Source organism: Lissotriton vulgaris, chromosome 1_1 (assembly GCF_964263255.1).
Source record: "Lissotriton vulgaris chromosome 1_1, aLisVul1.2, whole genome shotgun sequence".
Taxonomy (NCBI): domain Eukaryota; kingdom Metazoa; phylum Chordata; class Amphibia; order Caudata; family Salamandridae; genus Lissotriton; species Lissotriton vulgaris.
In genome coordinates, this window is record NC_141685.1 from 1,022,869,749 (window position 1) to 1,022,884,222 (window position 14,474).

The following is a 14,474-nucleotide window of genomic DNA, read 5'->3' on the forward strand; positions in this document are numbered from 1 at the left end:
AGTAAGGGATTTGGGTGCTTTTGGGCCTTAGGATTCATAATCATGAATTTAGTTTTTTGGGGGTTTATTTCGAGGCCCCTTTCTGTGCAGAAGTCCTGGAAGCCATCGAGCACCCTCTGTATGCCCATTGGGGTTTTAGATAGCAGCAGGGTGTCGTCTGCAAACATAATGGCGGGCACCCTGCTGCCGGTCAATTTTGGGGCGTCGGTATTGGCGATCCCGGTCAGGTGTGAGATTACCCCGTTCACAAAGAGGCAGAACAGGGTCGGTGCAAGCACACAACCCTGCCTCACCCCTCAGCGAACAGGGAATCTTTCAGTCAGTTTCCCGCTTCTCCCACATCTGACCCTTGCGAAGTTGTTGTGATGTAATTTAAACAAAATCGCAAGGATATCTTTCGGGACGCCCAATTCTATCATTACCTCCCACAATTTTGCTCTTGGCACTAGGTCGAAGGCGGCACGCAGGTCCACAAAGACCGTATATAAGGTGCCGCCCTCGATAAGTGCCCTTCTCCAATATATAAGATTTAATCTGAATACTTAGTCAATTGTGGAGACACCCCTCCTGAATCCAGCCTGGTATGGGCTGGGGGTGTCCGTTTCCTCCAGCCAATTCTGCAAGCGATTCAGGATTAGTCTGCCAAAGAGCTTTTGCGAGACATCAATGAGGCTTATGGGGCGATAGTTGACTGGGAGCAGAGGGGATCCCTTTTTAAATATAGGGACCACCTCTGCGCCGAGCCAAGTATCTGGAACCTCCATGCCCCCAAGGACCGCATTAAATATCAGCAGTAGATATGGTGCCCATATCTCTGGTTCCTGTTTGTACAGGTCTCCAGGGACCCCATCCAATCCCGGTGCTTTACCTCCTGCCAGCCCCGCAATTGCGGTGCGAACTTCTTTTAACACGAATGGTTCACCCACTTGACCAGTCAAGGCAATACTGTTAGGATTGGTATGAGACATATCCTCAGTTGAGTATAGGGATTGATAGTGTTCCTGCCATAGGGCAGGGGCAATGTTAGGTTCAATCAGACCCCCCAGGATATAGCGGCATGGATTAGCAAATTTAGCGGCACAAAAATGGAAATTTAGCGGCACAAATATGGAAATTTAGCGGCAATTTTGCGGCATTTTATGTGGCCATTTTTCCTACAACAAGCACAGATATCTTAGTTTTTTTAGTTATTTAACAACATGAAGCTATGTATATTTGGTTTCTTTACAATATAGACACTTTGGGGTAGATTTACAAGCCCCTTGCGCTGCTTTTACGCCGCCGTTGCGTCACTTTTGTGACGCAGCGGCGGCGCAAAAGATGCACCATGGTACGGGGTATTTACAACGTGACGCCAGAGAGTACGGCCAGGGTGCGGATAGTACGGCCCATGTGTGCAGAATCCGGCCCACCTGCGGATGTAAAGATACGACTCGCAAACGATCTCTGTAAATACTAAAAGTCACAAAGTTAGACCTTTGTCTAAGATTACCTTTGGGAATTGGCCCATAAGTTTCTCATTGCTTAAATAGATGTAATTTCTGATATTTATGTTTCCCTCGTCTTCATTGCTTGATTTACTTGTGGGAAAGTGTCATTCATAATCGTTGAAATGTAACTCATATTCACACTGAAAGTATGAAAATGTCAGACATAGCAATCTGAAGCCTTGACAGTTATGCTGTTTTATTTGCGAATAGAGGCCACTATTATTTTGGTGCCAGCGCGTACTTTCTGTTCCAGAGGACACTGCTTGTTGGTGGTGCAGCAGATCGCAGAGTGTTGTCACGAAGGAAACGGTGGAAAACCACTCGGGAAAGTTTTAAATATTTCTGTTTGAGAAAATTCAACAACAACAAGTGAATCCCAAAAAGAAATTGCTGCTCCTCAACAAAAGCGTAAAGATGAGATTGTTATTCATTACCAATCAATGCTTGGTTTTAACATTAAATGCACCGCACAATTAATTGTTTACCAGAGAGGCTTTTAATTGGTCACCTGCAAAGAGAGGCACTGTGGCATTATATGTGCCTCGGAGATCAGCACCTCTCCCCCTTCGTGAACATCACGAAGAAAGGAAGGAAGGCCTGTCGAAAGAGCCAGCACCTGTCCGTCAGACAGTACGGAGGGAGGCGGGGGGGATAAGAGCAGGCGCCCTTAGCTCGAGCCATCAGTGCAGAAACAGCAGGCGGCCTTAGCTTTGACCAATGTGCAAACCAGCAGGCGGTGGTGACGGCTTGTAGGTTGGCTGGAGAGGCAGGCAGACAGCCACAAACACGCCAGGTACGGTAAACTCCCCAATCCACAGGCGATAGCTGCACAATTGTTAAATGGGCTGGCGCTGGGCTTGGCACCTTCAGTCCTTCCTAATGTTTCTGTCACGCTGTGACTTGTAGGTTTGCAAATTCGTGTTGACTGAATCTCCAAGACGCGCTGGAGGTGTCTGATTTCACACGAGCCCTTGTGGCAGCTTTGCAAAGGAATCCCTGACTCCCGGGCCCCTGCTGCCAGTGTATCATCTCGCAGCGGCCTTCATGAAAGGAAACCGAAGCCCGCGGCCTGATAATCTACCTGTTCAAGGTGAAACAGAGGAAATGCTAGAACTGGGAGTTGGCATGTTTAAATTCCATCGAAACAGAAGAACTCATCTGCCTACCTTGCTTGGCCTCTCTTTAAAAATGTTTGGCTATCTAGTGTACCCCAGTCAGCTTTCCACCACTGACTAGGCTGAGAAGTTATCAAGGACGCCCAGCCCTTGGTCGCACATTTCCCATCCCAAAATGCACTTGTTCGAGGTGCCAAAAGTTTCACGGGACTCTGAAACCTGGCCAGATGGCATGAGAAGAGGCGGGGCAGGGCATTCCCTCCCCCTGGTTCCCAGCCTGTGAGGTGGGGTGCGCAGGCCATTTGCATTGCTGATTATTGTGTTTGATCTCAAATGAGTTGCCAAGACAAAGGGCACATTCAGAGCTGTGGTGCGGGGTGTCAGATGTTATATACACCCATTCCAGGACAAAGATCTTTCAGCATGCTGTGTGAAAAGGATTAACGCGCACACGCAAGCTGTCTGTCACACACACTCTTACTCACACATGGCTGTATGTGTCTTTTGATATGGTACATACACCCAGACCCCCCAGGATATAGCGGCTTTTGTAAAAATGCCGCGATTTCTAGAAAAATGCCGATTTCGTGGGCACTTTTGTAAAAATCGCGGCATTTTTTCAAAATTGCCGATTTCGCGGCAAATCGCTAAATCGCGATATCCTGGAGGGTCTGTTCAATAGCAGAGGGGAGATCCTCTGACCCGTGGTTAACCACTCACCAAAATTTACGAGAATCTTTATTGGCTAGTGCCTCAGATAGGTCTTCCCAATGCTTTTGGTCCCATTCGGCTTTGGCATTTGCCAGCAGTGTCCTATATGCCCGTCTTTTGCCTTGTATTATCTCACGGCATCCGTGAGCCTTAATTACAGATAAAAGTTCCCGTTTGGATTCCCGGCATGCGGTGTTATACCAGGATTTTTTGTTTAGCGTACTGCTTTTTGATGGTGCTTCTGAGAATAGGTCTAACTGTAGTGTATTTATTAGGTCTTTATGGGTTTGACCCAGTAATTCTATATTCCCTCTGTCTACTAGTTTGTCGGAGAGACCAAATGCCCTTTCAAGGACTGGAGTGATTCTGGCATAAAGCCTGGATATTTTTGCATCATTTGTTGCCAACTTCCCCCACCTCGCTCTCCTCCTATTGTTCTCTAGGAGTAGCCCAGTTGTCCCATTTCCGTTATCCATTCCCGTGTCATCTATACCAGGGATGGCATATTCAAGTATGAGGGCATTGTGATCGCTATCCTCTCTGGGTTGTACCCTAAAATCGATTATTCGTGCCCAGTTTGATATTTGGGCTAGAATGTAGTCTAGTCTGGATTCGCTACCTGGTTTGTTGAATGTACATTTGCAGGGGTGGTCTGATTTTGTACGCCCGTTGCATGCGCGTAGACCGAAATATCACCTTGTGGGGGGGGGGTTGTTCTATAGATTGAGAGGATGTTTTTTGGGTATTCCTAATATTCATGGGTGGTTGTCCCGGAGTATTATCCCCGAGGGTTCCAGCATTGCCAACAAGTTTGGGCTCAGATGATTTTAACTTGCTGCCTACCTTTGGTTTGCCCCCCTTTCTTCTTTTTTTGTATTGCTCCCTCCCTTGCCCCCCTCTGTAGTTCTGGGGTGTTCACAGTAATGCAAGGGGCAGTCAAATCCTTGCTAGAGGCTGGGGGTGGAGCAGACGATGTGCGGGTCGTAGGTAGGATCATGAGACTCATGTCCTCTAGATCCTTGGAGCCCTCCATAGTAATATCTGGGTTGGAGGCATAGTGGGTTGACTGTGAGCCCATCTGGATATTACTATTTGGTTCTGGCCTTTCTTCCTGTGTTTTAGCCAGAGCCATTGGTCCCATTGATGATCTCCTCACCCAATCGATCTCTTGGGAGATGTGGCGTTCTAGCACAGAGATTTCATCTATCAACAGTGAGCCGGCTTTAACAAAATAATTGTCAATAGTACCTTTGGGAACTCCAACTGCGGCCAATGCAGATTTGCTTTGCGTTTCCCTGGTAGTCATCATAGATTCCCGGTGGGCGAAGTCCGTTGAAAGTCAGTAGGTGGTACTGGGCCGGCCAGGGGGGGTGACCCGGTCCCCGTCTCTCCGGTCCTCAAACGGCCCGCCCTTTGCCTGGGCTTCGCTCCGCGCTTTGCCCCGCGCGCGTCCCGCTTGCGCGTCCGACGCAGTCTGTTTAAAACGGGAGGTGGGCGGGAAGAGGACCAGCTGTGGCGAGTCTCCAGCCGCAACGCCCGCTGGTCCTCGCAGTCCCGCAGGGGTTAGCGCGTCACTGCTAGGCTCCTCTCGCTGGTGTGGGAAGTCCTTGGTTGAACCGGTGTTCTCGAGCGGCTCCCGCGAAGCGGGGGCCGCGAGACGTGGGCAGAGTGTGAGCAGTCAAAATCGGCAGGAGTTTTACACTGGCAAGGATTCCGCCCGTTCCGCAGCAACACACGCAGCACCCACGCCCTCCGCAGATTTATCCGTGCTGGAGGGGGGCAGGAAGAGGACCAGCTGTGGCGAGTCTCCAGCCGCAACGCCCGCTGGTCCTCGCAGTCCCGCAGGGGTTAGCGCGTCACTGCTAGGCTCCTCTCGCTGGTGTGGGAAGTCCTTGGTTGAACCGGTGTTCTCGAGCGGCCCCCGCAAAGCGGGGGCCGCGAGACGTGGGCAGAGTGTGAGCAGTCAAAATCGGCAGGAGTTTTACACTGGCAAGGATTCAGCCCGTTCCGCAGCAGCTGTGTTTTTTTTTTACAATACCATGTTTACGTCTAATTTAAGTGGCGGCCGGCCCCTGTGGTTGTAGGTCCACGCTTGTACTGTTGCTGAAATGAACAATAAAGGTTTTTTTAAAAAAAAAAAATTGTGTGTTGCCACTTCTGCTACCTTGGGTATTGGGACACAAACAAACATACCCACCTCTCCTGCGATGAAAATGGGCGGGCACTAACTCGCACGCGCAAATGCTAAAAATCAGATTCATTATTAGCGTGTCTGTCACCTTTCGCTCTTGCATAATATGGCTGCTTGAATTAAGGAGTTTCAGATCCATCGGTGAGCAAAAGATATGAAAACTGAAAAATAGAATTAAACCGGGCTGGAAAGGCCTCAGTGACACAGGTGGCCCTAATTTACCCATGTGTTTATTTCCCATAATTCACTGGGGCAGAGGTGGAACTGCATTGGATGAGTGACAGCCTCCCAAACAGCTCTGAGGTGTCAGTCAAGGTGTCTGCTCACAAATTCCTTTCATAGGTTGGAAATCACAGCTGCTTGTGCTGCAGAGTACGAGCCAGGAATGACGAGTCTCGTTGAGGGCTGGGGTGCTGCCGGCGAAAAACTGCTGAGCTGTTTGTAATGTAGAAGCAACTCTGAGTGCAAGAAAGGGAATCAAAAAAGTACCAAACATACGGAGCTTCGGTATTTCAGGCCTTTTATAGAGGCGGGAGCTCGTAATGTGGGCTTCTGTCATTCGTGCTTTTTGCTAATATTCCATGAAAGGAAACGGAGAGCAGGGTGGGTGGGGAGAGGAAAGGGAGAGAATGATATTAAAAGAGGGAGGGAGGAGGAGGAGGAAACAGGAGACGAAGCAGGGAAGGAGATAGTGTCTGGGCAGAAAGGACTAGAAGAGTGCGAGAGTTAAAGCGACTGTGCTAATTGAAAAAGAATGTCCGGAATGTACCGTAAAAGCGACGCGGCGCAAAAGTGAAAGCGATCGCGCTAAGAAGCAGCAGCTGTTTGCGTGTGTGTGTGCGCGTGCAGTCTGCTCTTTTATGAAGCACCTACTCGTGCTTGTGGCGTGCCCCTGCTCGCTACCACAAGGTGGATGCAGACACAAGCACAAGTATGTGCTTCGAAAAAGAGCAGAACGACGGCTAAAGGTCCTCCTATGAAGCGTATGCGCGCTGCGTAGGCGAGACCTAAAAAGGGAAGGGAACAATACAAGAAGAGGAAAGAAAGCAATCAAATAAGCAGGCAAGTAAATGAGATGGACAAGAAAGCCAGCAAACCATTATCAGAGGGCTGATACAAAGCCAGCTCTAAGAAATGGCACTGAACATATGTCTTATGATAATAGACCGCTAAAAGCAGCTTCACGGCGAGACCTAAAAGACACCCCAGTGCAATCAGTAAGACACATGAAAAAAATAAAAATACAACTCCTCCTCAGATTTCAGATACAATGTCAAAACCATTATTTGGACAAATGGCTGGTCATACCCAACTCCCATGAGATAACGGGGCTTCTCGCGAGGCAAGTGCTCTGTGCTGAGCGTCACCATCTTCCAAAAGTGATCCTTTTCTTCTCCTCCGCTCAGTCCACCAATGGCAAATCCAGGCACATCACGCTTTGTCATCTCTGCAAATAATAAAGCTGTTGGTACTCTAAAGCAATGTGTTCACCATAGAGGTTGCCTAATTTTCGCCAGTGGTTGAAGGTGGTAGGCAACAGCACTCGTATATTGAGGACTGGGACATGTTTTTCATCATCAACTTTGACCAGGACAAAGAGAGAGTAAGGTACAAAAGGGAAAAAAAGGAGGAAGAGAAAGATAAGAAAGGATTGGCCAAGGAAGAAAGCAGGGATGAAGAACCTTCATGGGTAAGATAGAGAAAGGAATTGAAGGATGGTGGAAGAAAGAGCCAGGAGCTGAAATCAAGACTGGTATGCCTTGCTATTTGCTTGCTGGCTCCTAAGAATATGATATGAATATATATATATGAAGCAGAGAACTCTGGGTAATTCCCAAGTTTAGGTGGAGAGCAGCTCCTGTATTGAGCACCCTGCAACACCAGCAACACTTTGAATCTGCTCACCTCAAATGTCTGTTTTTCTAGCAATGTTTTTAGGCATAGGATTAGTAGTGCCACCCATGCGGAGCTAGAAAGGGACAAAATCTTTTGTAATTTTTGAAGCACAGCGCCATCCACATATCAAGTACCTATAACTCGAGCCCTCGTCATGTACTGCTAATTACCTCACATATTACATCACTCATGGCATTTTCTATAACATCATTGATAATATCACTGCAACATTTGCTGTAAAATTATTGATGGAAAACTTGTGTATGGCGGGGGAGGGAGTTATAGTTACCTTAGGGTCCCAGTTATAGTTACTTATTAACTATAACTGCTGAATTTCTATGGTTTTATGTGTGTAAACTCTGAACTTAAGTAGCACGTCCCAGTAACCTTTGTTTTTTTAATGAACATTTATAAATATATTTATATTTATTTTTTAACAAATTAAGAGCTTGATAGCTGGTAAGGTAGCTCAGCGAATTGAGAAAGCGAGTTAGGGTTAGAAAATAGCTGACACATCAAAAGGAGGTGAGACAACAGATTGAGGACCGCCTATGCACAATGTTGTTATATTTTCATCTGAGAAACACACAGGTGTTTGCCTGGAGGACAGAGATCTGTGTTAATTCTGTGTTTATATTCAACTGAACAGGCTCAAAAAGAATGGATCCTCTTCTCTTGTAGAAAAAAATAAAGTAACAAAAAACAAGTCTCTCAGCAAAGGATTATGCATTTAAAAAGATACGGTCTATAAATACTAATAATAATTAAAACATCAATCGTCCCATGGTGCTTGAATAAAAGGTGTTCACATAAATCAACGATCTCAGAAGGATAAATATTAGACTCAGCCATACCGGGAATCGCACATGTGGAGTGCAGGTCCCTCAAAGATTCCTGCAGCATAAGGGTATTCCTATAGCTACTAGCTCCTTAAATCTCTTGACTACTTAACAAGAGGGAGCAAGCCCGGTACTCACCTTCCAAACACCTCTTCCGGAGTTTGGGGTCCAGACCTCCCTGAATGATTGCAAAGATGTTCTGGCTGTTAGGGTTCTGGTTTGCAGCGATGCTTCTGTCCAACCAGCGGATAGACCTGTAATAGAAGAAGTAGGGGCAGGAGTAAATCAAAGAGTGGATCCTTCATGCGGATGCGAGGGACCCAAAAAAGCAGAGCATTCTCACTGGGCAGGACGGGTCATGTTGAATTCATTTGCTACTCATCAGTCATTTAGATTAATCAAGACACAAGAAAAATACATGAAAACTGCTGAAAATCTGACACAATGAAACCAACGAAGAGCAACTCAAAAGAGAAACATGAACAGCTTCAACAAAGATCAGAAATAGTGAGGCTTACAATAAAACAACACAGAAACAGCATTTATTTAAATACCCTGAAAGAAGCAGCAAACTTGTCAAGATAACAGAGGGACATGGAAAATGAAGGAGTGATACCCAAAAGAAAGGACACCTCACCAATAGCCTAATTAACAAAAGTGATAAAGAAAATAACAAAAAGAGAAACAATCAGCAAAGGTAGCAAGTGTTCTAGCTTGCTAACAAATGACAAAATGGCCTAGACTCTGGCTTCCTCAGTAAAAAAGAATATATTTTTCTTAATGCCAGATCTCCACGCACCCCGGTTATTTACACGCTACCGAAGGTGCATAAGAACGCTGAACACCCCCCTGGTAGGCCCATTGTGTCAGGGTGTGGGTCAGTTTTAGAACCTTTGGGTCTCTTTGTGGACTATTTCATTAAAGATTTTGTGCCTGCTACCCAATGCTACATTCGTGATAGCACGCACATGATCAACCTGATAGAGGAACACCCCTTTGACTCCACGTCCAACGTACTCTGTACTCTGGACGTGGAGTCCTTATATACCAATATACCTCAGAATGGATGACGACCAGCCGCCTGAAACTGAACTCTGACAAGACGGAGGTCCTCATCCTGGGCTCTTCCCCCTCCGCCTGGGACGACTCCTGGTGGCCTCCCGCCCTGGGCACCGCACCCAAACCGACGGACCATGCACGCAACCTGGGCTTCATCCTGGACTCCTCCCTCTCCATGACCAGGCAAGTCAACAACGTCTCCTCGGCGTGCTTCAACATCCTACGCATGCTACGGAAGATCTTCCGGTGGATCCCCACCGAGACCAGGAAGACCTTCACCCAGGCCCTCGTCACCAGCCGACTGGACTACGGCAACGCCCTCTACGCCGGTACCACCGCCAAGCTCCAGAAGAGACTCCAGCGGATCCAGAACGCCTCAGCCAGACTCATCCTCGACATCCCACGAACCAGCCACATCACCGGACATCTGAGAGACCTTCACTGGCTCCCCGTCAACAAAAGAATCACCTTCCGCCTCCTCACCCACGCACACAAAGCCCTACACGACCAAGGCCCGAGCTACCTCAACAGCCGGATCAACTTCTACGCTCCCAAACGCCACCTCCGATCAGCCAACCACGCCCTCGCCGCCGTCCCCCGCATCCGAAGAGCGACTACAGGAGGAAGGTCCTTCTCCTACCTGGCCGCCAAGACCTGGAACTCCCTCCCGACCGACCTGCGCCTGACCCAAGACCACCTCTCCTTCAGGAAGAAGCTGAAGACCTGGCTGTTCGAGCAGTAGCGGCACCCCCCCCCCCCCCCCCCCCAGCGCCTTGAGACCCTACGGGTATGTAGCGCGCTCTATAAGTGTCACTGATTGATTGATTGATTGAATGACTCTATGTTAGTCATTGAAGATATTTTGAACAGCCGTCGCAGATCCCATCTCATACCTACACTGTTCCTTTTACAGCTCCTGGAAATTTGTCTTTCCAAAAACTATTTGTTTGACGGTCAATATTATGGCCAAATCAAAGGCACTTCGATGGGGGCCGTTTTTGCCCCCAACCTGGCGGTATTATACATGGACAGCCTTGAATGCGGGCCTATTCTGACTCCGTGGCATTGCCCTATGGAAGAGGTACATTGATGATATTTTTATGATCTGGAATGACTCTGATGACCTGCTACCCCAATTTCTACATTGGCTCAATTCCAATTGCAGTGGTCTCACCAACACCTTGACTACAAGCCACTCAAGTATTCCCTTCTTAGACCTTAACATACAGGATAAAGAGGGCACACTCATCACCAGCCTCTATAGGAAGCCCACAGAGCGCAATACTTTGTTAAGTTACAAGAGTAACCATCCGAGAGCTCTCCGTGATTCCCTCCCTTATTCGCAATTCTTAAGGTTGAGAAGAAATTGTTACCTCAGAGACGATTACTTTAAGGAAGCACAATTACTTAGCGCCAAACTTAGCGCTAGAGGCTATCCTCGTAGATTGATAAAAACTTCACTAAAACGAGCGTGGTTTTGCCCAAGGGAAGTGTTGTTGGAACCCAAACCCAAAAAAGCACAGAACCGGCTGGTCTGTGTGACCACCTTTTCCCTAGCATCCAATTCCCTCACTAAGAGCATTAAGAAACACTGGCCCGTATTGAATGCAGACCAACTCCAACTAGACAAACCTTTGTTTGCCTTTAAGAAGTCTAAGAATCTGAAAGACCATTTGGTGCGTGCAGCATTACCCGCTCCTGAACAAATGACTACAATCGATACACTTTGGGGTCTACTAAGACTCACTGGGCATGTTAGGTGTGGTAACTGCTCCATGTGTGACAGTACTATAGAGGGCAAGGAATTCATGCACAATGATATCAAGTATGATCGTAAAGAATTCTCCAATTGTAACAGCACAAATGCCATCTATGCAATTGTTTGTCCGTGTTCTATGATCTATATAGGGCAGACAACTCAGAAGGCGCGCACAAGAATGTGCCAACACCGGAGCAGAATACGATGCAGGACTGCTAATGCCCCCCTTGTGCATCATTTCACTGAGCGATCCCACACTGAAATGGACTTCACATGGACTATCATCTCTGTGATAAGACTCCCCAGCCGCGGAGGCAATTTGCAGCAGTTGTTAAACAAAGAGGAACTACGTTGGATATTGAAGACAAAAAGTCTGCATACTGGCCTGAATCGGACTGAGGATTGGACCTCATTGATCTAGGCATCAGCAAATGGAACTTTAATATGACTCTGAAATTACTTCTGCTAAGGAAGTTCTGACTGGTTTATGTGTTTTTAAATGGAACTTTAATATGATTCTGTTCCGATTCTGAAATTACTTATGCTCAGTATGTTCTGATTGGTTTATGTATTTTTATCTATAACCTCCTTCCGCTAATTTTATGCCATTAGGTTCACTGTAATTCGATTTTTCCCCAAAACATTTTTTAACTTTGGCTGTTGATGTGATGTGGTGTTTTACCTTGCAACTTTTTAACTGTATGTCTGGTGTGGCTATTACGAAAGGCACTTTTTTTCACTCATTTTTGTCTAAATTACGGACCTTCCGACTGTAGTACACCTAAGATGTCCGCCACTCTTTCAATCTATGCCCAATCCAAAATGGCCGACAGCTTTTGCCTTGTTCCTATTGGTCCCCAGCCCCCACGTGATTACGAAACTTCCCCATATCGCGTCTACCTTTCCGAGTGCACGCCGTGCTGAATTTTCATGCCTGCAAGGACCCCCATTGCGGACCTGCTGATAACATTGCCAGGTAAGACTACGGCGACCCCTGGCAGGATCATTTATTTGATCTTCTAAGACATGCCGGCATTAATGCCCCTTATTCATTTTCCGTTCCTACAGAATTCAAAAACGAGGGCATCTTCCCTGTCGGTAAGCCGTAGTAGCGAAGCACTTATGCTTCAACATGTTTACTGCGCACTGACTTCATTATAACCCCTTCCCTTCCCTCACAGATTTAATTGAGTCAGTTCCTGGATATTCCCTCTGGTAAGGTTTATACCTACTTTCACAGCAAATGACTCAATGGCTATTGGATCGGCCTCACTTACCTGATATATATTCTCCCCCACTTTCCCCATCCTTAGAATACAGTTGCCTCTTGATTTTTGGGCAGAATCCCTTTCAGCCTCACCACACCAGTAAGTCACCTTTTTGACACCACAGATCCTGTATTTTTCGCAATGTTGCTTATTAATTCACCTTTTTAGTACCGGTTCACACCGCCACAGTCCTCCATCTTTGGCATAATTCAAGACACAGCTCATTTGCACAATTACGTATTAGCGTTTCACTTTTCTCCTCAACCAGTCTGAGTTACTACTTGTCACCAATGGGACGTTTCACCACTAGCCTTGCTCCCACCTTCTAGTACACTGCTTGTATCCAGCATGCATCACACTCCGTTGCCATTAACACCTTGGCATGGCATGAGTCTTGCACTGTATACGCAGTTGTAACAATGATTTACTGACATGTTGCATTCTTTTATGTTTCCCTTCTCTTTTTATTTACTCTCTCTTCTTATTTTCTCTTTTTCTCTTTTACGCTATGGCATATTGACCCCCACATAGTGGGGACAACTGTGAATGTTAACTCTTTAGGCAATTATTCTTTGTCCTGAGGATGAACCGATATTGTTTACGGTTCGAAACGTCGTCGACCTAAATGCACTAAATGCATAGTTGATACAAATTTTCATGCATATGTGTATGTTTTGGATTATCTGCTTTATGATTTATAATTACCAGATGACCTGTTATTGCCTACTACTCCCCCCTGTTTGTACTCTCTTAGTGTGTTAGTCGGACATCGGCTGGTGTCCCGCTTCCATCACACTCTGTGGTTTATTGTTTTGTGATTATTTTCTATCAAGGTAATAAATTGTCCGGCTGGACTTTTCCTTAAAAATATAGTTCCATTTGGTCTATATTCATTCTCCTTTAATCTTCCCTCGTCTAAGGACCTCTGTCTTTGAAAATAAGTACCTACCCATGGTCCTTAGCACATTGCGCCCTGGGTTCCCTTGTCTTGTTCAAATAACAAATGACAAAAGACAAAAAAAATGTACATATATTAAGACGCAAGAGACTAATTAAATCATCTAACATAAAATCATAAAAACAATGAACTAATCAGAGAGCAGGTCTCACATTTTTTCCACATACCCAGAAAAAAACAGAAAATAGCTCGGGCATTGGCTGTCAGCATTTTAGATTTGTCAATGTCTTTTTTTTTTTACCTTTTTATTATCCGATGATATATATATATATATATTCACTGAAAAAACCATAGGTTATAGACCGTATATAGTTAGGAATTAGCATTTACAAAACCTTGAAAATTCACAGAAAAAACCATAGGTTATAGACCATATATAGTTAGGGATTAGCATTTACAAAACCTTATTTTACTCACACAAAACCATTGATCCTACCGAGACACAAGATGGCGGCCGCTCCGGACTGTTTAGAATGTTCACAGTCATATATACACACACATATACATACAAAAGAAAACAACATCGGCTAAAAGCAAAACAGTTTTTGGGTTCCAAAGACCACACCTTGCCATAATAATCCCTGGCATTGAAGGAAATTTTGTGTGCCGATGTGCCAATTGTGAAAGAGCAGAATCTTGTCACTCGCAGTGAAGTTAGCCAGTGGCTGATGTGGGCTGACCCATAGTCGCATGCTATAGGCGACAGTAAGAATAAGTAAATAAGGCTACAATAGGCGTTAGAACAAGCATTGGCAAAGCCAATAGGTGTTGCATTTGTGACATACTGGCTTTGCCAATAGGTTTTAGCCTTGCTGCACAGCAACCCCTATTCTGTGTCAGTTGGCTGAGCGGTTTCATGCATCAAACTTGTTACTGGTGTATTAGGCACCTCTGGGTGTCACATAAACTTTAAGAGTGAAGAGTAGCAAATCCAGGAAAAAACACCAGGAAAAAAACAAGCAACACAAACAGTAAGCACCTGGCGAGCTTGATTCCCTTTAACGTACACAATAGTGTCTCTCAAGCGAGACCGCATGCTGCTCATGAAAGCTTGACCCTAAAAAGCAGCTCCCCCAAACAAAGCTGTGGAAGAGCAAGGAATTGGGTGATGCTCCCTGGGAGAGAAGGGTTCAAAAGACTAAACAGAGGGCAATTCAGCACGCGCTGACCACCTTAAAGCAAGCAGGG

The 14,474-nt window shown here is 46.1% G+C and overlaps 1 protein-coding gene across 1 annotated transcript in view; it reads right to left on the bottom strand.

The window, feature by feature from the left end:
- QTRT1 (queuine tRNA-ribosyltransferase catalytic subunit 1) overlaps positions 1-14,474 on the bottom strand; it is a 325,564-nt gene that overhangs the window by 219,239 nt on the left and 91,851 nt on the right. The window contains exons 5-6 of the mRNA XM_086961633.1: positions 8,381-8,496; positions 6,816-6,954 (exon numbers count right to left, since the gene is read on the bottom strand). Coding sequence (XP_086817759.1) covers positions 6,816-6,954; positions 8,381-8,496 — 255 coding nt within the window. The remainder of the gene's footprint in view (positions 1-6,815; positions 6,955-8,380; positions 8,497-14,474) is intronic.